The sequence below is a fragment of the Typopeltis vanoorti genome, chromosome 16 (assembly GCF_054136105.1).
Source record: "Typopeltis vanoorti isolate ZY-2024b chromosome 16, IOZ_Tvanoo_1.0, whole genome shotgun sequence".
Lineage (NCBI taxonomy): Eukaryota > Metazoa > Arthropoda > Arachnida > Uropygi > Thelyphonidae > Typopeltis > Typopeltis vanoorti.
In genome coordinates, this window is record NC_143564.1 from 98,043,140 (window position 1) to 98,067,454 (window position 24,315).

At 38.3% G+C, this 24,315-nt stretch overlaps 1 protein-coding gene across 1 annotated transcript in view; it reads right to left on the reverse strand.

The window, feature by feature from the left end:
• Amacr (Alpha-methylacyl-CoA racemase) overlaps positions 1 to 22,783 on the reverse strand; it is a 125,584-nt gene extending 102,801 nt beyond the window's left edge. The window contains exons 1-2 of the mRNA XM_090406183.1: positions 22,572 to 22,783; positions 11,326 to 11,464 (exon numbers count right to left, since the gene is read on the reverse strand). Coding sequence (XP_090262309.1) covers positions 11,326 to 11,464; positions 22,572 to 22,679 — 247 coding nt within the window. The 5' untranslated portion in view covers positions 22,680 to 22,783. The remainder of the gene's footprint in view (positions 1 to 11,325; positions 11,465 to 22,571) is intronic.
• Between the last annotated feature and the right edge of the window lie 1,532 nt (positions 22,784 to 24,315).

A 24,315-nucleotide genomic window follows, 5' to 3' on the forward strand; every position in this document is an offset into this window, starting at 1 on the left:
GCTGCATTAAACCGACACCCCCATTCATTTGCCCATCTATCTAGCTTATTCAAATCCTCTTGCAGGGCTACCACATCTGCACTATTACTAATAATCCTTCCAGGCTTCGCATCATCTGCAAACAACTGAATATCCCCATGCAATCCACTGACAACGTCACTGATATAAAGGTCAAATAATATAGGTCCCAGTACAGCCCTGTGGGACCCCATTTGTAACCCTCTGCCTCCTTGAAACTGCCCCACCATACACAACTCTCTGATACCTATCGGACAGCCAATCCTGAATCCAGTTGACCAATCTGACATCCAGACCCATGTGCTGCAACTTAAATATCAGTAAAATACCCTGTAAAATGCCTTCGCTAAGTCTAAGAAAATTACAGTATATGCCTTTCCCTCATCTAATGCTCTTGTAACTTTATTATAAAAGGCTAGCATATTGCTAAAACAAGAGCGCCCCTTCACAAATCCATGTTGACTCTCACAGAAAACATTACCTCATCTGCCCAATGTTGTATATGGTTCCTCACTACTTTCTCCAAGATCTTAACAACTACTGATGACACACAAACTGGCCTATAAATATACACTTCCAGTCTGCTACCACCCTTATGCAATGGCACTATCTTACCTGCCTTCCATTCCATGGGCACCTTTCCCGCAGCCAGACTTTCATTGAAAAGACAGGTCAAAGGCACTGTCAGTTCCCTAGCACATTCTCTCAAAACAAGTGGTGAAATACCATCCAGTCCCACAGCTTTACTGACATCCAGAGTACTCAGTATTTGAAATACACTCTCCTCCTGTACCTCTAAACCTCGAAGATGCCCTATCCCTCTAGTATTAAAACTGACTCCACCAGGATGAAATATTCCAATAAAGTGTTCATTGAACAATTCCACGATGTCCTCTGCATTAGTCACTCTATTCCCATTTTTATCCCACAATATCATTCTTCCACAGTCATTTCTCCTCCTACTGGCCACATATCTAAAAAATTCCCTAGGATTTTCTTTGGATCTTAGGGCCAATCTCCTCTCCTATTCCAGTTTCGCCTTCCTTACCATGCTAGTCATTCGTCTGGCCTGTGTCTTATATTCTTCATGCATCTTCTCTTCACCTGTCTTCATATATCTCCTCCATAGCCTCCTTTTTGCATGCAATTCCTGTTTAATATTGTTTGTCATCCACTTTACTCCAAATTATGTCCTCTTCTTCACTCATGGTATACAACTTACTATTGCTGCTAACAAATATTCTTTCACAATTTCCCACGCACTAATGATATCCTGGCCTTCCAATTCCTCCCTCCATGAAACTTCCCCAAGTTGACGTCTTAGACTATTATAATCACCTGCCTTATAATTCCACATATGTTCCCGTCTCTTTGATACTCCTGCATGTCTATTCATTTTTCCAAGTCAAAACCATATGGTCACTCTCTCCAACTGTTGGGAGAGATGTCATCTCAGTAATTATCAACTCTTCTGATGCTATAACCAAATCCAAAACTCTTGAACCTCTTGTTCCCTCTATTACATGTTGCCTAAGACATTTGTCCCTCAAGAATTCTAGAAATTCCCTTCCCTTATTGCTACAAGCATCTTCCTTTCCCCAATTTATACTACTGTATTTAAAATCTCCCATAACAATCATTCTTCTTGCACTTGCCAAACTCAAGTGTCTAAACATCTCCTGGTCCCCATCCTCTGTGCTCCTGGGTCTGTAGCAACACTCCACTAAATATCCTGTCTGGCCCACCTCTATCTCGCACCATATGCTTTCAAAATCATTAGTGTCAATGATTTCCAAAACCTCCACTCTTAGAGGACATAGGTCGTCACTTATCATAAGCAGTACTCCACCACCACGCTTTCCCTTCCTATCCAGCCAAAAAATGCTGTACCCAGTGACTTCTATTCCTGTTATTATACCCTCTTCTGTCAACCATGTCTCAGTGATCCCAATAATTTTCGGCCAGGCTGATGCTATCTGCACCACCAATTCCTCTCCCTTATTCCAGATACTCCTGGCATTAGTTTAAAGCATATAAATATCGTTATTTCTATACCCAGCATTATCCCCTCTAGACTCCACTAGGCTCAGTGTTACCTGATGTCATCCCCCTTCTGCCAAGTAGCCATTCCCAGAAGAAGCCATCCCCTGCTACTATCCTCCCTGGGACCCACTGACTTGTTCAGAACAGCAATCTCTCCAGATGCCTACGTCCTTCCTCATTCAAATGTAAGTGGTCTCTTGCATACAATTCCTCTCTGCCCTCAAAAGCACTCCAAGCATCCACATATTCCAGTCCTCTCTTGTCACACATTCTAGCTATTATGTCATTCAATATTACTGCTCTCCTGTTCAGCTCATCATTATCATACCTAGGCAACATGCACACTATCTTTCCTCTCTCTGTCTTCTTCTGTACAGCCTCAAGCAAAAATCTCATATCTCTCACTGCCTGACTTACATTACCACTCAAGTCATTTGTTCCTACCATCACAATCATCTTATTCACCCTTTCACCTCACTTTTAATTGCCATAGCCACACTTTCTATCGTTCCGCCTGGCAAACACTCCTCATGCATCCCATCTTGAATACCACAGATCATTGAGTCCCCATATATTATACCTCTTACTATTCCCTCTCTCCTATTGTTTCCATTCTCTCCTCTTCTTTCATTCCCATACATCTCTCTCTCATCCCCTCTCCTCTATTGCTCCTATTCTCTATTCTAGCATTCCCATGGCTCTCTCTTCTTCCCTCTCTCTCCCCTACGGTTTCCATTCTCTCCTCTTCTAGCACTCCCATACCTCTCTCTCTCTCTCATTCCATCTCTCCTGTTGTTTCCATTCTCTCTCCTCTTTGAACACTCCCATACCTCTCTCTCTTCTACTGTTTCCATTCTCTCCTCTTCTAGCACTCCCATACCTCTCCCTCCTACTATTTCCATTCTCTCCTCTTCTAGCACTCCCATACCTCTCTCATTCCCTCTCTCCTACTGTTTCCATTCTCTCCTCTTCTATCATTCCCAAAATTCTCTCCTATCCTATCATTCCCAAAACTCTCTCTATCCCCTATTCTGATTCGCTTTGCATTTATCTCTTCCATTCTCCTAATCTCATCTTTCATACTTCTCCTTTCATTCACAAGACATTCCACCTCCTCTTTCAGCTCATCTATCTCCTTCTGCAGGTCAGTCACTCTTAATCAGAATTCACTCTCCCAAACAAAACCATCTCCTAAACTTTCACAGTCACTCATGCCTTCCACACTATCAACTATTATTTTCTCATTCATATTTCTTTCTTCATTCTCTCCTATCATACTACTCATCTTCCTATATTCATTTCCCATTCCTGGAGCAACAAGGTCGGTTATTGATATATCTAATGCATTCATTTCCTCCCACTGTCTTCACTTTATGCACAGATGCACCCCCCCCCCTCACAAGTCACATATTCAATTCCCAACTTTGTGGCATGTACTACATGCCACAAAGTCCCTTATTATATTACTTATAATAGAGTTCTTAAATGATGGAGGACTTGGCGACACGCCATTTGCAACTGCAGCTGAATCCGCCACCATTCCTTACTGCTGAGGAACTACTAGCATAATTGTTAATTATTCAAAATAGTGTCAAAATAAGATGACACACAAACTGAAAATAAAAGAAAAAGTACAAACAATTACAAGCAAAACAAAACATTTAAGTACACTAAATATAAATAAATAAAATGAAATAAATAAAGAAGCAAGCTGCCCTACAATCTACATGGTATACTAAAGTTACTGGTTAATCATTAAAACTGCTGACCTGACCTCGGGAGGGAAAAAAAAAACTTACTTAATCAAAGCTAGATTCCTGTTATTATAATTTATTAGGTTAGAAAATTAAATTAAGCTAGAGAGTAACGTGTTCACACATAAAAGTTACTCATATAAGTATACATATAGATTATGAACAAACCAGTATGGATGGTGGCCAATAAAAGCTGAAATACTGCTTAGAGTCCTAAAGTCAGGGTTTGCTGGAAAACTTGAACTAAGTGGGCTCAATGTCTGCAGTCCAAATTCTTGGGATTTTTATACCACCATTATTGTTAAGATTAGGTTGGTTAATTAAATTTTCACAGGCTTCTTTAAATTTCTGTTCATACCAGATTTTTGTATGATGTAAAGAACAAGTACTTTTTCAATTAATTTGGTGTAGGGTGTTAAGAGCATGATCAGCCCTGCTTCACCAAAAGTGTTAAATTTAATGTTCTTTTAGGGATTGTACATCCAGTTTCCTCAATACAAGATAAGTTACAGGTGAAATAGATACAATAACCTCCAGGGGTGAGCCAATGGGGAAGGGAGAGAGGATCCTTAGACTAGTTGAATAAGTTTTTTAATTTTATAGGTGGTTTAAAAGTGGCATAATGGTGTAGAATTCTATTAATTTTTTGTCATCACATTTCATTGGGCATCCACAGATGCTGTATGATCATTCAGATATCTATGTATACCACACCAGGCCTTGCCATGTAGTCCTGTTCTATGCTTTTCTGGAGGCCTCAACTCTCTGAAGATTAGTCACTCTCCCCCCCACACACACACACCATCCATCTCACTGATGGTCTACCCCCCTCCTCTTTTCCAGGAACTTTACCTTCTACGTGTGTTGAGGCTTAAGTGCTGTGAAGAATTCATGTTAGAGGTTTAATGGAATATTAACAGCACTGAGAAAGGATTAAAACTAATTTTAATACTGCCAATATTTCGTATCCATCACAGAGACATCTTCGGGGATTACAAAAAACTTTTTGTAACAACACACACACAAATACAATACAAAGTGAAACTAAAGTCCTATCTAGGTGGTGCACCCTCTATGGACATTTGCAGGTGGCCTGGGATGTAAAGAGGGATCTCTGATAATTAAAGTTCCCCAAATTTTGGGAAGTTTAATGCAACCGTATTTGTTTAAATTAGATTGATTCCTGAGCAGATGCAGATTCAAAGAATAGTCTTTCTTTTTTGAATTTACTATGGTGGAGCATGGTAGTTTTTCCCCAGGATATCCTGTGGGATGTATCCAAAACATAGTCTGCAAGGCCAGATTAACCATAATCGTGTTTGCAGATGTAAGAACTGTGTTCTTCTAACCAGATGGATGCTGACCTGCCTGTTTGTCCGAAGTAGGCAAGTTTACAGGAACAAGGTACTTTATATACACCAGGCACTGATGGATGAGAGATCTGGTCTTTAGTGAAGCGGATAAGGGTAGCAAGTTTACGGTGGGGTTAAAAGCTGTATTGAGGTTGTACTTTTTTAATGATCTGGCTATTTTTTCTGAAGTACCACGGATGTAAGGAATGGTGATGGCATTTCTGAAATCCTTCTGAAGAGATGGACTAGATTATTTTTTTAATTCAGGAATCATTATAGCCATTGGACAGGAAGGTGTTGTGTATGTGTTTGAGTTTAGTTGAAAGGGCAGTTTTACTGGAACAAAGATTGTGGGCCCTATTGGTCAGAGTTTTAATAATGCCATATTGCTGGGAGGGGTGGTGGTGGGAGAGTTTGTGAATGTATCTGCCTGTATAAGTAGGTTTTCTATATACAGAGAAAGAAAGGTTACCATTAGGAAGGCATGTTACTAAGGTATCTAGGAAGGGTAAACTATTGTTATTTTCCTTTTCTACATCCAAGAATCCATTATATACTGGATTCTTGGATGTAGACTATTGAGGTGACTGAGGAAGAAATCTAATGTGTCTGGGCCATGAGGCCAAACAGAGAACATATCATCTACATATCTTAGCCAGATAGAAGGTTTAAGAGGGGGAAGAGTCAATGGCTCATTTTTCAAAATTTTCCATGCTCAACAACCTTCTGTAACACCACATCTCAAAAGCAACTATCCTTTTCTTATCTGACTTCTTTAGGTTCCAAGTCTTACATCCATAAGTCGCTGTTGGAAAAACAACTGCATCCAAAATCCTACTTTGTTCCCATGGAGAGAGAGATCAATCCTTCCAGATTTTAGACAAGTCTCTGACTGTTGTTTTAGCCATTCCTAACCTTCTTCTGACGTCTTCTGAATAGCAACCCTTCACATTAATAATGGATCCCAGGTACTCAATCTTGCTAACTTCCTCATTTTTTTCTCCATTAAGGTACACTTGTTTATCAAGAGCATTCCCTGTTTTTGTATTTCCTTTGAGAACCATAATCTTTGTCTTACCAGAATTGAGTTGAAGTCCTCTGTTATTACTGATCTTATTAACTTTATCAAGAATTTGTCCTAGTTCTTCCTTGTCATTACAGAAGAGTATGGGATCATCAGCATACCTCAGATTATAATCAATCTACCACCTATCATAATTCCTGTCTTGAGCTTATCCAATGCTTCATGCATGATGTCCTCTGCATATATACTAAACAAGTGAAGAGAAAGTAAACATCCTTGCCCAACTCCTTTTCCAACCTGAAGCCAATCAGTTAATTCAACACCTATTCTTACTGTGGCTTCTTGCCCCCTGTACAAGTTGGCTATCAACCAGATATTGTGCTGAGGATAACTCATTCCTTTCATTACTTCCCACAGTTTCACATGCTGAACACAGTCAAGAGCTTTAGAGTAGTCTAAGAAACACAGAAGGAGTCTAAATTCTTTATATTTTTCTATGATCTGTCTAAGGCAAAGAATCTGATCTCTGGTGCCCTTACCTTTCCTGAAACCTCCTTGTTCCTAAGGCATCTCTGCCTAAAACTTTGGCCTCAATCCTATTTAGCATGATCTTCAATAAAATTTTGCTTGCATTAGATATTAAACTAATAGTTCTATAGTTTTTGCAAGCCTTCATATCTCCCTTCTAATGTAATGGTATGAAAACCGACTTCTACCAGTCTCTAGGCCATGATCCTGTCTCCCATACCTTGTAATCAATCTATGAAACACTCATATCCTTCCATTCCCTGTGGCCTTAATTAACTCTGCTGGGATTCCATCTGCACCTGGGGCCTTATTGCTGGTTAAGCTGCTTAACTGCTCTTTCAACTTCATGCCTAATTGGAGGGGCGGGTTCCATATCGAAATTTTCTTGGTAAGAGGGCTTCTCCAAATTTTCTTTATCCACTCTATTGCACAGTTCCTAACAGTATTCTTTCCATCTGTCTTTGGAAATTTCCAATTCTTCTGTTAGTAATGCTCTATTCCTGTCTTTGATGACATTCAATTTGGGCTTAAACTTGTGCTTTAGGTGATGAATTAATAAAACATCGTTTTATAATTTGCCTCCTCATCTGAAACTCTATCTCTTCATATTTATTAGCATAAACCTTTTCCTTGTCCTGCTTGATGCTCTTCTGACTTCTCTATGATATCCTCTTATATTCTTGTGATTCTTTGTTTTTCCGACCGCCTTCTTTTGATTAGTTCCCATGTTGAATCTGATATACATAGGTCTCTTGGTCTTCCTATTGGGCTGAGATACTTCTTGGCTGTATCCTTGACTCCTTTCCAAAACATTTCTGGTGAGTTCTCCTCATTTATCTCCAAAATATCATCCAACCGAGTTGATGTTTCTTCTATGAATCCACGGAATTATTCTAACATCCAATCTAGTGGAATGTGCCTGACTTGGAAGTTTTCGGAGTCTTAGTTTTACTTTGGCTCTTACTAGCTGATGGTCTGTACCACAATCTACTTCAGGACAAGTATGCACATCAAAGATGCTTGTCTTCCACCACTGGAGAGCCAGGATGTAATCAATCTGGTGCTTTGACCTATCAGTGTTAGATATCCAAGTATAGGTATGTCGTGGAATTGGTAATAACCAATCTATTAGAATGGGCAAATTCCAACAGTCTTTCACCATGGGTGTTACGTTCACCCAAACATGCATTCAGACCAAACATGCCACACTCCAGCCTAACTCATACTCTTTCCCACTTTTGCATTTAAGTACCCTAAGATGTAAAGCATGTCTCTCTTTGGTAGGCAGTCCAAAACAGTATTTTTTCTAATACCCTTTAATGTATGGATTATCAGAAATTATCAGAAACAATCTATATTATTTTTGATGAAAGTTTTATGAAGAACTTTATTAATGGTATTTTTGCTATAGCCATTATTTATAAATGTATTGTGAATAATTTGTAATTCTTGTTTAAGAGCTTGTTCGTTAGAGCAATTGTTATAGCTCTGTTTTTGAGGGTGTTAACGACCCCAAGTTTTTGCGAAGGATGGTGATATGAGTTAGCATGTATATAATAGCTAATATGTGTAGACTTGTGGTAAACAGTGAGGGATAGACTGCCTGAGGGAAGACATGTCACCAGTGTATCTAGGAAAGAAAGCGAGTTCTGATTTTCAATTTCAATTGTATGCACTCATGTTGTATGTTCAGGTGACTAAGGAATGTGTTTAACGTTTGGTGGTTTTGTTATCTGGCCATGTGGCCAGATAACAAAGACATCATCAATGTATCTGGAGCAAATTGTAGGTTTTAAAGTCAAGGAATCTAGAGCACATTGCTCAAAAACTTCCATATAAAAGTTAGCAATTGGGGGGGGGGGATAGTGGTGAGTCCATAGCCATACCTTCTTTTGCAGGTAAAAATTATTTTGTCATAAAGAAGAGGTCCGTAATGTTTAGGCAGAATTTGTTCTCTAAGAGAAGAATTGTGTCACTGATTGTGACATTTGTGAAAATGGAGCAGTGTCTCAAAAAAGGAGAGTAATCAGTGCCGTGCCCCAGGGTTCTGTTCTTGGGTCTCTGCTGTTTAACTTGTCTGTCAAGGATATATCATGTGGACTGACTGGGAGGATCTTCAGTTGTTTGCTGACGATGCAAAATTGGGAGGAATTAAGTATCACTGCTGATGTTAATTCCCTTCAGGAAGATTTGAATAGACTTTTGACTTGGACAAAGGAGCGGGGTTGTAGTTTTAATATCACTAAGTGCAAGGTTTTGCATTTTGGAGTGCAGAAATATAACTCTGTGTACTATATTGACGGTGCTGTACAGCAGGACATGGATAAGATTAGAGATTTCGTGATGGTTGACAGTAGACTGAAGTTTAGAGATCATATTGCTAGTGTTGCAAAGGCTGCACATCGTAGTGCTGCTATGATTAGAAGAACTCTAACATGTAGGGATAAGGAAGTGGTTGTGCCACTGTATAAAGCACTGGTCAGACCACACTTGGACTATTGTGCTCAAATCAGGTCACCTGATTTTCAGTGTCATGTGGAGACATTGGAGAGGGTCCAGAGGCAAGTAACTAAAACAATACAGGGCTTTGCACTGCTGGCTATGCAGTGAATTGCAGAGTTTGGTGGTAGGAGGAAAAGAGGTGATATGATAGACATTTAAGTTAGTGAGAGGATTTTATCCGATTAATCCAGATAAGATTATGAAAAGAGTAGTTGAAAGCGAGAGGGGGAAACGGCAGAGGTGTGGTGAAGAGGGGTGTGAGGAGTAGAACTTTTACATGGAGAATTGTCAATGAATGGAATGCATCACCAGAATGTGTTGTTAATGCAAGGTGTTAAGGATTTTAAGATTCAGCATGATAAATGTTTTTAGTTGAATGAACCTCTCATGATGAGTCTGCTGACTCCATGGAGTGTGCAATAATAATAGTATAACAATAAATTTAATAAATTTATTTCAGTCATCTGTCCAAACTAAAAGTCTATTACCCCTCCCCCCAACCGGCCACGACATCTATAGATGTCGAGCTAAATCTGATACGAATTTCTATATACAAAGTTCTAAAACCCATTGAATAACATGGATAAGAAGTGCAATTTGGTGTCACTATTTCATCCACATTGGCCAGTACGGAGGTTAAAGATTTGAATAGACTTTTAGTTTGCAGGGAAATTAACATTCATATAACTAAACATAACATCCATATAACTCTCACCAACTTTCCATTGTTAACAGACGACTGAAGATTTCCAGTCAATTCATATGGAATATCATTTACAAATAAGTTAAAACAACAGTGGTGTGCTGCAATGTTTGTCCTCTGGCTAAACATTGCAGCACACCACTGGTTGCCATCCTTTGTTTGTGATACTGCCTTGTCAGACTAATCATACACAAATGTAACAGATGACTGAAGATCTCCAGTCAATTCATATGGAATATCGTTTACAAATAAGTTAAAACAACAAAGGCCGGAGGACAAACATTGCAGCACACCACTGGTTGCCATCCTTTGTTTGTGATACTGTCTTGTCAGACTAATCATACACAAATCACTGGTATTGTTAAAGAGAATTCTGTCTCCTCATTTTACTGTTATTCTATTTGTACACAACCATAACACATTTTGTCCTACTTCATTGTAATCGGCATGAGTTATATTTTCTAAGTGTAATTTTGACAAGCAGAATAGCTTCCATGGATGAAACCTCAATATACATAAAAAGTGGACTAAGTAGTGACCCTTCCAAAATGCATAGCAATATCTGAAAGAGAGAGTGATATATATATTATGGGATATTGATGCAGGTGATGTGGTCAACAACCTCCATATACATGTAGTCAATCATAAGGATACTTCATGTGGAAAATTTGTTCACCTAACTGAAAATCTTTCTACATCTTTACCAACATTACAGTTCTCCAATGTCACCATCCCATAATTATTTTCCCTCTTGCTTGCCACATTGGAGAAGAATTTCCTTGAATTTTCTTTGGCCTAACTGGCCAATATCTGCTGCACTATCTCTTTTGTAATCATGCCTGTCACTTTTCTAGTATGCATTTGATCAATAATAAGTTACCTAACAGCACATATCACTCGATATTCTGAGACAGGATATCAAGTTGCAGTTGTCTCAACTCAAGGATATGCAGTTATTATCATGTGACACCTCCAGGGAGTCCTAAAACTCATCGAGGGAGGGCACCTACTCTACAATCCTCCATCTCCACCACTCAACCTCATCCACAAACAGCCTCATCTACACCAACGCCATCTACTGTCCACCATCACCACTATTATTTTCACAGACAATCACAAACATCCATGCCCACAGTGGGATTCAAACCCACAGCCTTTTGGCTGGAGAGCGGATATGCTAACCACTCGGCCAACCAGTTGTCTCAGGATATCACTTGATATTCTGAAACAACTGCATATTATCAATAGCCTATTACTAGATTAATTAAAATTAATATAATAATTAAATTATTAGTTTTAATTTAATGAAAATATGAAAAAATTCATTGATACTCTGAAAATGAACACAGTAGCTCAGTTCATATTTTTGAGTTAATAGAAACAAAGTTATTTAAGATTTACCTGCACGAAATGGTTCTATAAGTACATCAGATTTAGTACACAAGTTTTTGAATACCTCTGCACCATCAGGATGCCTGAGATCTAGAACGATTGATCTCTTGCCTCGACAAAGTTTATCAATATTCATATGCATTCCTGGCTGAAATTAATAAACTTCGTGAATACTATACATATATGAGTGTGTATATATATATATTAAGGAGAATCACTTATATGACTATATAGCTGAATATTAAATTAGAAAATAACTAATTTATTTTAAAGGCACTACTAGTTTCATCTTTCTAGGATTTCATCATGTGCATAATACATAGAAGAAAAAAGAAATACAAAAAAATATTAATAAACTTCATGAATACTATATATACACACACTATCTACCAATAATTGTCCAGACACTTTAGCAATTTACAACTGATACCAGCAGGCGAACCCTATTATTGGGTATACCTTTGACTTTGATCACCTCCTGCACCCTTTAAGAAAGACTTTCCCACCAATGTGCAGCAGACATCAAGTGGAATTTGTCTCCATTCCTCCATCAAAGCAGCACTGAGTTCAGCAACAGATTGAGGACGTGCTGCTCTGGGCTTCAATTGCTGCTCCAATTCATGTTTAATGGGGTTGAGGTTAAGACTCTGCGCAGACCAAGACAGTCGATTAACACCCATCTATTCATACCATTCCATAACAGCTGCAGCTTTGTGGCATGGGACATTGTTGTCTTGATAGCAACACGGGACCATTCCATAAAACCTCCACAGTGTACGCAGCACCTGACTATCCAGAATATCAAGATACTGAGCTGCCTTCATGGAACCACGGACAATGACCAGTGGTCCCACTCCAAAACAGCTGAATGCACCCCACACTATTACTCCTCCGTCACCAAACTTTGCTATGGGTACAACACACTGTGATAAAGCACTCACCAGGCTACCTCCATGCCCTGACATCAGACTGGAAAGAGGTGAACCTTGATTCGACACTCCAGAGTACTGTTTTCCATTGGTCAATTATCCAGTTCACACACTCTTTGCACCAGGTCGAATGAGCCGCCTTGTTCGTTGTTGTGATGTTCGGCTTGTGTGCCACTGCCACTACCCAGTGGCTCTTCCCTTAATGCATAACATTAGACATATCTGCAAGGAGATGCATTTTGCATTATGGGAGATACTGAGATAGGAGTGTTAGTAGCTTGCTCCACCTTTGCAAGGAGTCGTCCTGGTGTTGCACCACCTTACCCCAGTCCTGAAGATACTTTCAGGCACAAACTTTGTTTGCTCACACTTGGATAAAGGATTAAACTAAATTTATTATATTCTAACCAAGTGAAAAATAAACTTTCAACTTGCAAGCCCCTTGTTCTTCTTGTTTACTTTTTTAATTTTTCAAAAATATTTTTTCAAAACCATCAATCCAGGTTTGTATTCTGGCTCTAACACCTTCACCATTACACTTGATACATATGCACACACTCTATAGTTTGACACTACTGATTTGGATTTTCCCTTATTCTTTACATTCTTCTGGGACTATTCCTGTTGTCAACTTTCATTGAACAAACCAAGTCAAATGCACTGACACCTCTTTCACACATTCCTGTAACATCATTGGTAATATCCCATCTAGTTCCATAGTTTTATTAACATCAAAATTACTTAATATTCTAAACATTTCCCATTCTTGACCTTTAAGTCTTCTGTTCTCATTCTGTTCAAAACTACTCTTACTCCTACTCCCATACATGAAATACACTAATGATGCTCACTGAACATTTACACTATATCTTCAGCAGATATGGCTTATTTCACCTCTGGCAACTAAAGTTAGTCTTCCATATTCACCCTTACTTCTATTAGTAACATAACTATAAAATTCTCTAAGATGTTGCTTTACTGTTTCAGCTAGTCTCTTTTCATATGCCAATTTCTCTTTCCTTATTACACTTGTTACCTTCCTAGCTTGCAACCTTATACTCATCATGCTGCTGAAGGGTGCGACAAACTCATACGGTAACCTAACAAAAATTAGTCTATTCGGCAGAGTATAGATTATTTGGAATTATTGTTTCAACTCCTCTATAACGAATGAGCCCAAGTTTGAAAATAAAATATGCGTGTGCACTATCTTTACCTTTCTCCCTTCTGGTAGCCAATCGTATGGTAAAACCAGTAGCCAATCAAATGTTTTATAAAAGATTTCATTCTTATTATATTTTGATAGTTAAAAAATGTTTTTCTTATAAGATAAATTAACACAGTTGATTGTGTGCAAATATTTCATGTATAGATCATGAAATATTTGTTTAAAAATGATAGCCTTTAAAGGTTGATTGTCTTCTGATACTTTTTGATTGGAATTTGTACACAAGCTGTATTAATAAAAGTTTTTGTGTGAAAAATATATATATATATATATTTATTTATTTTTTTTTTTTTTTGTTAGATGATGCAAGCCCCCTTTGTCAAAATTTCCATAGCTCACTACTGGTTACATGCATTTCTAGAAAACCAGGTGGTGGTGGTGGAGAGGATTCAGAGACGAATGACCAAGTTCATGACAGGTCTGTGGAATGTTCCATATGAGGATAGACTGAAGGTGTATAGGCTGCAGAGTTTAGCTGACTGGCAAAGGAGAGAGAGGAGGGGATACGAGAGAAACTTTAAGTTACTAAAAGGATTCTATAAGATTGACAGAAAATAAATTTTTCAATACATGAGGAGAACAAGGGGTCACACTCAGAAGTTGTCTAAGAGTACCATTAGTAAGGATGTACAGACTAGGTTCTTTACTTGGAGAGTAGTGAATGAGTGGAGTGGATTGCCAGAGGTGGTTATGAGTGCCTCAACAGTGAATAAGATAAAGGAGATATATGATTGGGGGAAGGTTGAAAAGTTCTGATAAACACCTAAAACAAAAATGTTTGGTTTGTGCAACAAGGGAAAGACTTTTTTCTCAGAGGATTGCAAATGATGAAGCGGCATTGTAACAAGTATATAACACTTTGTGGGTAATATGTAGAATAATATGCAAGTTACATAGTCCTACCTCAATTCCTTCATGGTGATTATCACAACTTCTCAGCACACCCTCGTGTGATAGGTATCGTGTGAATAATGGGTAGTGTGGGTCTCGTGCAATGAGTCTCGACTCCATAGAGATACCTGTGTAAGTAATAATAAATTGTTTCAAGTGGATGGACAGACTGATGAAACTAACAGTTACTGTAATTATCTGTAACATAACTCCATGGAGTCAGACTTGGTGGAAAACCTTACTCTGCCAGCAGCATATATATATATCAGCCTTTCCCTTGTTACACAAACAGACATATTTGTTCTAGGTATTTATCAGAAGTTTTCAGTACCCCCCCCATCATGCATCTCCTTTATCTTATTCACTGTTGAGGCACTCACAACCACCTCTGGCTTGGGATTCCCACAGGCTACTGGGTGGTGGATAGGGGGAATCCCGGACTACCACCCGTTGGATATCAGGACAGCTCTGAATATATTGAATAAAGAGCCATAAACCAGTGGTTTTGAGACTGGTGATCCCATGTGAAAATATTGCCATTCATCAACCCACAGTGGGCCAGCGTGGTGAATTTATGGCCTAATCTTCCAAGATGAACCAAACAGAAATAAAATGACCCTCATTTCCCAGAGGCCAGATTGTTACTACCAATGGCAGCGGGTAGTTAAACATGAAGACATATTGCAAAGGTGGTAAAGGTAACACAGAGGATTGCTAGAATTATTAGAAGGACACTGACCTGCAGAGATAAAAGGGTTATCATTCCGTTGTATAAGTCTCTGATCAGACCACACTTAGACTACTGTTCTCAGATTTGGTCCCCAGGATTTGAAGGGGATAAATTAACTGTGGAAAGGATACAAAGACAGATGACAAAGATGGTTTCAGGACTGTACAAGGATAGTTATGAGGATCGGCTGAGGGCATGTGGACTGCAGAGTTTGGTGGATAGAAGAAGGAGAGGTGATATGATGAGACTTTTAAACTGTTGAGAGGTGGTTACAGGGTTGACACTGGGGAGTTCTTTCGCTTGGTTGAACAGCGGGAAGGAGTGATGACAAGAGGCCATCCCTGGAAGTTACAAAAGGAAACTGTGAGCAAGAGGGTGAGGAGTGGTTTCTTTGCATGGAGGGTGGTTGAACCGTGGAATGCATTGCCTGATGGAGTGGTGAGAGCGAGAATGGTCAATGAGTTTAAGGAGTGGTATGATAGACTTTGTGTTTCTTAAGGGGGACCTCCCCTCGATGAATCTTGACAGACTTTATATTCTTAGGAAGGACCTCCCACGATGAGTCTTTTGACTCCATGGAGGTCTGAATAATAATAATAATAATGAAGACAAAGGATGCTGAGAATCCCTGGGTAACCAGATTATGCTGCAATTGGAAAGTAGACCTTGGAACTTTAAACTGCAGGACTCTGAACAGTGAAGCACAGCTAACTGAAGAGCTAAAGCGACTAAAATGGGACATTCTTGGACTGTGTGAAGTTAAACGTAATGGTGAAGAAATTCTTCAATCGAAATATGGAGACATACTATATTATAGAAGCCAAGATAAGGAAAGAATCAGTGGAGTTGGATTCATGATCAACAAAAAATTGAACAACATAATAAAACGTGACAATATATCTGATCGAATAGCAAGTATTGTTATTCAAATTTCAAAAAGATACACTCTTAAGATCATCCAAGTCTATGCACCAACAATAAGTCATACTGATGAAGAAACTGAAGACTTTTATCATGATGTATCCCAACTTTACAATGAAGAAAAACATAATTTCAGAATTGTAATGGGAGACTTTAATGCTAGAATTGGTATACAACAATCAAATGAAAGATCAATGGAAAATTTTGGATATGGCATGAAAGACAAGAGGAGCAAGGTTAATAGAATTTGCACAAAAAGAACAACCTGTACATCATGAATTCTTTTTTCAAGAAAAAGACACATAGGAAGTGGACATGGAAAAACTAGTGAAATTGACTATCCTCACCAATAAGAAAAACATCTTTCAAGACTGCTCTGTTATAAACACCTTCGACATTGGAAGTGAACATCGTATGGTATGCAGTAAGATTCAAATAAACTGCCAAAAGGAAAGAAAAATGATCAAAGATCAAAAGCAAAACAGATGTACAACAAACTCAACATTAAAAAATATATATTTCAACATATTTAAACAATAGATTTAAACATCTTATTAGATGACAATGCTGATCCATCAGAAAGTAATGACATTATTATCAAAAACCTTTTACAATGCTGCTCACTTGAAATATATGGTACCACAGAACAGAAGCAAGACAAAATTTCTGAAGAAACAAAACAGCTTATGAAGAAACAAAGAGAAATGAAACAATCAAATAACCTACAGAAAAAAATTGGATACACTGAACTGCGAAAAATGATCCGAAAACATATCGCAGAAGAAATAAGAAGCAATAAACTGATGGTTGCAGTCAAACTACAAGGTGGGACCATAACCAGAGATAGATATGTTATAGCAAAATAGCTGAAGTACCACAGATTCTACCAGAAGAAGTTATGTGGAGCATCCATAGCTTGCAAAATGGAAAAGCTGCAGGCGAGGATGGAGTTATAGCTGACCTACTTTTAGAAGGTCAGCTATAACTATGTCATCTGCAAAAAGTAAATGGCTTAAATATCTTCCATTTATCTTCAGACCTTTCCCTTCTAATCAAGAAGTTTGAATATTTTTCTAAGCACGCTGTGAATAATTTTGGAGATATTGTATCACCCTGTCTTATACCTCTTTGTATTTCCACAGTAGAGATGTTTCCATTGAAATGAACTGCTGCTGTGGCATTGGTGTATGGCTCCTCCACTTGTTGGTTTTGTCATGCTTTAAGTATGTATTGCACAAGCTTTTACTGAATGAAAGGCTTTCTCATAATCAATAAAACCAAAACATTCATTACACTGTTCAATAATCTGTTGTACAACTTGAATATGGTCCATTGTACTAAAGCCACTTTGAAAGCTTGCCTGTTCATTTAGTTGAGCTAGGTCTAGTGTCGTACAAAGCCTATGAGCTAAGACTTTTGTAAACACTTTGTAAACCACTGATAGTAGGCTGATGATGAGTTGGTAGTTCAAGTCTTCTACCTCACCTTTTTTATATATCAGAATTACGGTTGCCTTCTTCCATGTTCTTGGTACATCATTTTTCTTCAGGCATAAAGTAAATAGTTTTGCTAAGCATTTGTAGATCATTTCTCCAACTGCACATGAATTATAGACTCGTATTCATGAACTCCAAATTGCTAGCAAAACAGCTGGCCTAAAGATAAACCTAAAGAAGACCTAGGTTATGTTTAATAACTATGTTCACCCAGAAATAATAAAAACCAATAATGAGAAAATTAAACAAGTAGATCATTGCATATACTTAAGAACAGATATCAATGAACAAAATATCATGGATGAAATTAAAAGATGCACGATGCTTATGTGGAAAGCATTTGGAAAATTACATTCAACATTCAAAAGCCAACGACCATTATGCCATAAAAGAAAAACCAATGTATTCTTCCTATACTGACATTGGCTGTCAAGAATAGACACTAAATACAAAGGAAATTCAAAAACTAGGGACAACACAAATTAGTATGGAAAGAAGTATGCTTGGTATCACAAAACTGGATCACAAAAGTAATATTATTATTATTATTATTACTCGAAGACCCCATGGAGTCAAAGACTCCTGTGGGAGGTCCTTTTATCACACACAGCTCATCATACTTTGACTTGAACACAGTCAAACTCTTTGCAGACACCACACTCTCAGGGAGGGAATTCCAATCATTTACAACTCTGCAAGAAAAACACCTGCCCCTCACTCCCCTACTCACACGCTCTTTATACAGTTTCCAGGAATGACCTCTGGTTCCCCTCTGATCTCTCACTATTTTCTGTAGAATTTCTCCAGCATTGATCCTATAACAACCCTTTACCAACTTGTAGGTCTCTATCATATTTTCCCTCTTCCTCCTGTCCACCAGACTCTGCAAATTACATCTTCTCATTCTTTCCTCATACTCGACATTCCAGAGGTCAGAAACTACCTTAGTCAATCGCCTTTGGACCCTTTTCAACATCTCCTCATCCTTTTGAAAACCAAGTAACCAAATCTGGGCACAATAGTCCATGTGTGGCCTAATCAAAGCCTTATACAATGGAACAAGAATCTCCCTACTTCTACATGTCAGTGTCCTATGCATCATTCCCAGAAGCCTTTGTGTTGTCTTCACAATTTTGACTATGTGTCCCCTAAATTTCAGATCCTTATCCACTATCACCCCCAGATCTCTTATTTCTTCCATCTCCAACAATACATGGATAAGAAATCAAACCAAAGTCTGTCTCTGACATCATAGGAAGAGTGAAACATCTTAAGTGGCAATGAACTGGGCATACTGCTCGAAGACAGGATCAAGAATGGACAAAAGAAATACTGATTCATTTCAGACAAATTGTGGAGACTACAGCTGTGTTATAAATAATTATTTTAATTTCCTGACATTTTGACTTTCATATTAAGGTCATCCATCATCTGGAGTATATATATATATATATATATACACAGAGACAAGCTATATTACATTTCCCACAGTCTGCAAAGAGAATGATTTGATCGATGGTTATTCTACTAGACTGACCTCTAGCAAAAAAAAATAAAATAAAATACCACATCAAAGCTATATTCTATTTACAACAAAATCAGAGAACAATTTCATGTAGATAGTTTTATTACAGCAAAAGTAATGTCCTGAATTAACATGAGAGTTGTAATATTAGAGTTAAGATCCTGGATTATCTATAATCATATTTATAATTGACTCTTAGGCAGAAAGGTTATGCAGTCTCCATAATTTGTCTGAAATAAATGCTGATCACCATGTAACACTAAAAGAAAGGAAAAGAAGTACTGGATTGGATTCCACAAAAGAAAAAACAACCACGTCACCATCCTAAATCACAGAGTATTGATGATATCATCAAATTCGCAGGAGTGACATGGGAAAGGAGAGCCATAGACAGACAGTTTTGGAGTAATCTTGGAAAGATCTTCATCCAGCAGTGGATTGACAATGGCTGACAATGATGATATATATCATAACAGGCTTAAACTCATTCACTACACATTCTGGCAATGCATTCCACTGCTCCAACACTCTCCATATATAAAATCTACTCTTCCATATCCATCTTTATACTTCTACTGCTGGCCTCTTATTTTCTGTTTCTTTGTATAATTTCTGCAGCATTAATCCTGTAAAAGTCTATCACCAACTTAAACCTATTATGTCATATCTTTTCATCATATCATACCCTTTGCATATCCACTAAACTCTGTAATTTATAATTCTTTACCCTTGCCCAATATTTCTGAGTAATTGAATAGTGTCATAAGAACTACGGGTTATCCCCAAAATCGAGTGATGGTGGTTAACAAGGGCATGTGGGCTACATTTTTTGCTTGGAGAGTAAATGTTTGGGATAGGTTACTGGAATCAGCTACAAGTGCTTTGTCAGCAAATGAGTTCAATGCAAAGTACTGTGCAAATGATGGTTTGTGCTTGGTGAAATGTTAATGGACCTCCCACAGTGAGTTTATAAACTCCAAGGAGGTGTCCACATAATAATAAAACTAGATGGAGGTAAATTGCCTAGATATACTGATATAGTTCACTCATAGTAATTAATGTGGCAATGCAGAAATGTCAAATTTAGAGCTGACCACAAGAGTTTAATTTATTGATATCCCATAACTTCCTGCCTTCCCAGTGGAACATCTTCATGATATCCCATATGGTTTGGAATCAAATATCTATGGACACCATGATAGGAAAGTAGCATGAACGAGGTGTATGCGAGAGTTGAGCAAACTAGATGTAAATAAGGCTGTGGGAGAAGCTTGTGAGAACTAGGATCCAGAATTGGGTTGACAACAATGGTATTATCTTTGATGGACAGCATGGACTTGCTAAAGGGAGGTCATGTTTTAGTAATCTACTTACTTATTACAATAAGGTGACTGCTTCCATGAACAGAGGAGAAGGATACACAGTAATATACTTAGATTTCGCAAAGGCTTTTGATAGATTACTGCATGATAAGTTGATAGTCAAACTGGAGTGGATGGGGTTGGATATTACATTGGTGCATTGGATTGGAGACTGGCTATCTGATAGGTATCAACAAGTTGTGTATGGGAGAGCGATATCCATAGTAGTGTGCTCAGGGGTCTGTTTTAGGGACATTGCTGTTAAACTCTTACATTAATGATATTGGTGAAGATTTGGATGGAGATATTCAGTTGTTTGCAGATGATGAAAAGTTGGGAAGAACCATGAAGAGTAGAGAAGATGTTGTGGCCTTACAAGAAGACTTGAAGAAATTGAGTGATTGGGCACAGGAACGGGGATGCGAGTTCAATGTTGCAAAATGTAAGTTTTTCAAATTTGGAAAACAAAAATGGGATGCAGAATTTATGCTTAGTGAGGCTACATTGTCAGAGGTGGAGGAAATAAGAGATCTGGAAGTGATAGTGGATAAGGATCTAAAATTTAGGGGACACATAGCCAAAATTGTGAAGACAACACAAAGGCTTCTGGGAATGATGTTGAGGACACTGCCTTGTAGAAGTAGGGAGATTCTTGTTCCATTGTATAAGGCTTTGATTAGGCCACACATGGACTATTGTGCCCAGATTTGGTCATCTTGTTTTCGGAAGGATGAACAGATGTTGGAAAGGGTCCAGAGGTGACTGACTAAGGTAGTTTTTAACCTCTGGAATGTCAAGTTATGAGGAAAGACTGAGAAGATGCAACTTGCAGAGTCTGGTGGACAGGAGGAGGAGGGGAGATATGATAGAGACCTACAAGTTGTTGAGGGGGTTGTTATAAGATCAATGCTGGAGAGGTTCTAAAGAAAATAGTGGGAGATCAGGGGAGAACCAGAGGTCATCTCTGGAAGCTGTATAAGGAGGGTGTGAGTAGTGGAGTGAGAAGCAAGTTTTTTTCATGCAGAGTTGTGAATGATTGGAATGCCTTGCCTGAGAGTGTGGTGTCTTCAGAGAATTTGAGTGTTTGATAAAAGGACCTCCTAGATGAATCTTTTGACTCCATGGGGGGTCTTGGGTAGTAATAATAATAAAATGTCATTGCAGATAAATCTACTGTACTTTTGGTACATCAAAAAAAAAAAAAAATAGGATTTGTGGGGGGAGGGGTCGATATTATACTTCTAAAGTATACTTCACAACCTCTCTCCCCTTCAAGACGAACACATTTTATGGAATATAAACACTTTTAACCAGAGCATTCTGTACCCTCGTGTTGCTTGCAATTTAGCATCAATCAATAGAAACAAATATGACTTTTATGTATTTATAAATCTATTTCATTCCTCTCAGAATTATTATACCTTCCAGATGATGTCATTGTTAATCTCTATGCCAGGAATAATATATCAAGTCTAGAAGGAAAATGATAAATTTAGTTTAATCCTTTATCCCAGTGAGAGCAAACAAAGTTTGCACCTGAAAATATCTTCAGAACTGAATATAGTGTTGTACTATCTTACCTGGGTAAGTAGTACAACACCATGCAACTTGTAGCAAAGGTGGAGCAAGCTACCAACACTCCTATCCCAGTATAATATAATATAATATAATACATATAACTCGTAGCAAAGGTGTAGCAAGCTAACAAAACTCCTATCCCAGTATGGGAGATACTGGGATAGGAGTGTTGGTAGCTTGCTCCACCTTTGCTACGAGTTGCCTGGTGTTGTACTACTTACCCAGGTAAGATAGTACAACACTATATTCAGTCCTGAAGATATTTTCAGGCGCAAACGTTGTTTGCTCTCACTTGGATAAAGGATTAAACTAAATTTATCATAGTCTAACCTAGTGAAAAATAAACTTTCAACATCTAGAAGGAAAAGTTGCAGCATGTGACGCCTAACACGGAGGGCTTTGCACTAGTAGTAATCGAAATCCAAGAAATCTGAGTGTGACGACTCACAAAGATGACCACCTTATAAGCGCCCCCCCCCAGAAAATTAAAAAACCAAAAGAAAAATTAGAGATACGATTGGAATACTTGGTTTTCTTTTCTTTTTTTTTTTTTTCTTAACACCGTAATATACTAGAAAAGAAAGGCCAAAACTCGCCTTGTCTATTCTTGTAACTGTGGCTCCAAAATCGCACAGAATCATCCCACAAAAGGGCGCAGGGGCGAGGCCAGCCAGTTCTAAAACTTTTATCCCACGAAGAGCCATTTTATCTCATACATGTAACACGAACTTTTCAAGCGCAAGTTTATTATAAACTTCGTTTCCATACGCTATACACATTCTCTGCCTTTAGTGATAACGAAGAGAGAAAGCACTTATTGGTTCCGGCGTAATCCAAACTGCTGTTAAAAGAACAAATCAAAAACTAGTAAGAAAGCTCCGGAATTACGGTTGTTCTCCTCGCTATACTCGTTAGAAAGTAAAAAATAAAACAAATTATTAGGATCTGAATATTTCAAAGTAATCACATCTTAACGCATCATATCATTAATGTATTTCATAAAGGATTAAATTAATAATTAATTTAATTAATAAGCTATCCTATAGATACCTTATTAATTAAATAAGCTTGGGAGGTGGCTAAAGGTGTAGAATTTTCAATTAAGACAGGGTACATGTGGAATTATCGGGCGGGAAAGTATGACAAGCTTAGGAGTTTGATTGGTTCAGTGCCATGGCATATACAACTGCAAGGACTAGAAGTTGATAGTGCATGGGAGGTAGTTAAGAAGTGCTTGCATGAAGCAATGGCTGACTGTATACCTAGAGTCCGAATAATAAATCAAGTAGGGGTTAAATGGATGAATAACACCATTAAGCTTGAGTTGCAAAAAAAGAAACAACTATGGAGGGAATTTAAGGAGAAGGGTGACCGGCAGGCGCATGAACGGTATAAAGCGCAGGCCAGAAGGGTGACGAGTGTGGTAAGAAAAGCAAAAAAGGATTACGAAAGAACATTGGCCATGCAGGCTAAAGAGAATCCTAAACAGTTTTTTAGATATGTAGTAAGTAAAAGGAAAAATGTACATGGCAGATTGATTTTAAAGGATGCCGATGGTAGGGAGGTAACTGAATCAGTTGAGATAGTTGAGTTACTGAGTGAGCACTTTGCAAAAGTATATCATCCAGGTGGTGACATTGCAGAAACGAATAAACCAGTAGATTATACGGGAATTGTGGTTAATGAAGTGGAGGTGAGTAGTCTATTGCATAACCTCAATGTCAATACATCTGTGGGATTGGATGGTATACCAGCTCGTGTTGTACGAGAAGCAGCTAAAGAATTGTCAGTACCCTTGACCATTTTGTTTAATTTGAGTCTCGGGTCTGGGTTAGTCCCGAGCGGGTGGAAAGAGGGGAAAATAGTTCCACTGCATAAAGGTGGTTCCAAGACTGCTGTTGTAAATTACCGACCGATTAGCATATCAGGAATCATTGTCAAGGTCTTAGAGAAAATAGTCAATAGGAAAATACAAGATTGGATAGAAGAAAATGGGATACTGTATCGGGGACAGCATGGTTTTGTGAAGGGTAGGTCATGCCTCAGTAACTTGCTCACGTATTATAACACAGTGACGGCTGAACTGGATAAGGGTAATGGGTTTACGGTGATTCTGCTGGACCTTGCCAAGGCCTTTGACAGGATTCCACATGGAATTCTAATCAGTAAATTGCAGCATATGGGAATGGACATGGGGTTGGTGAGATGGATAGGAGGGTGGTTGACGGAGAGATATCAGAGAGTGGTTTACTCGGGAGTAGAGTCCACAAGACGGCCTGTGACTAGTGGTGTGCCACAAGGATCTGTTCTTGGACCACTGCTGTTTAATTTGTTCATAAA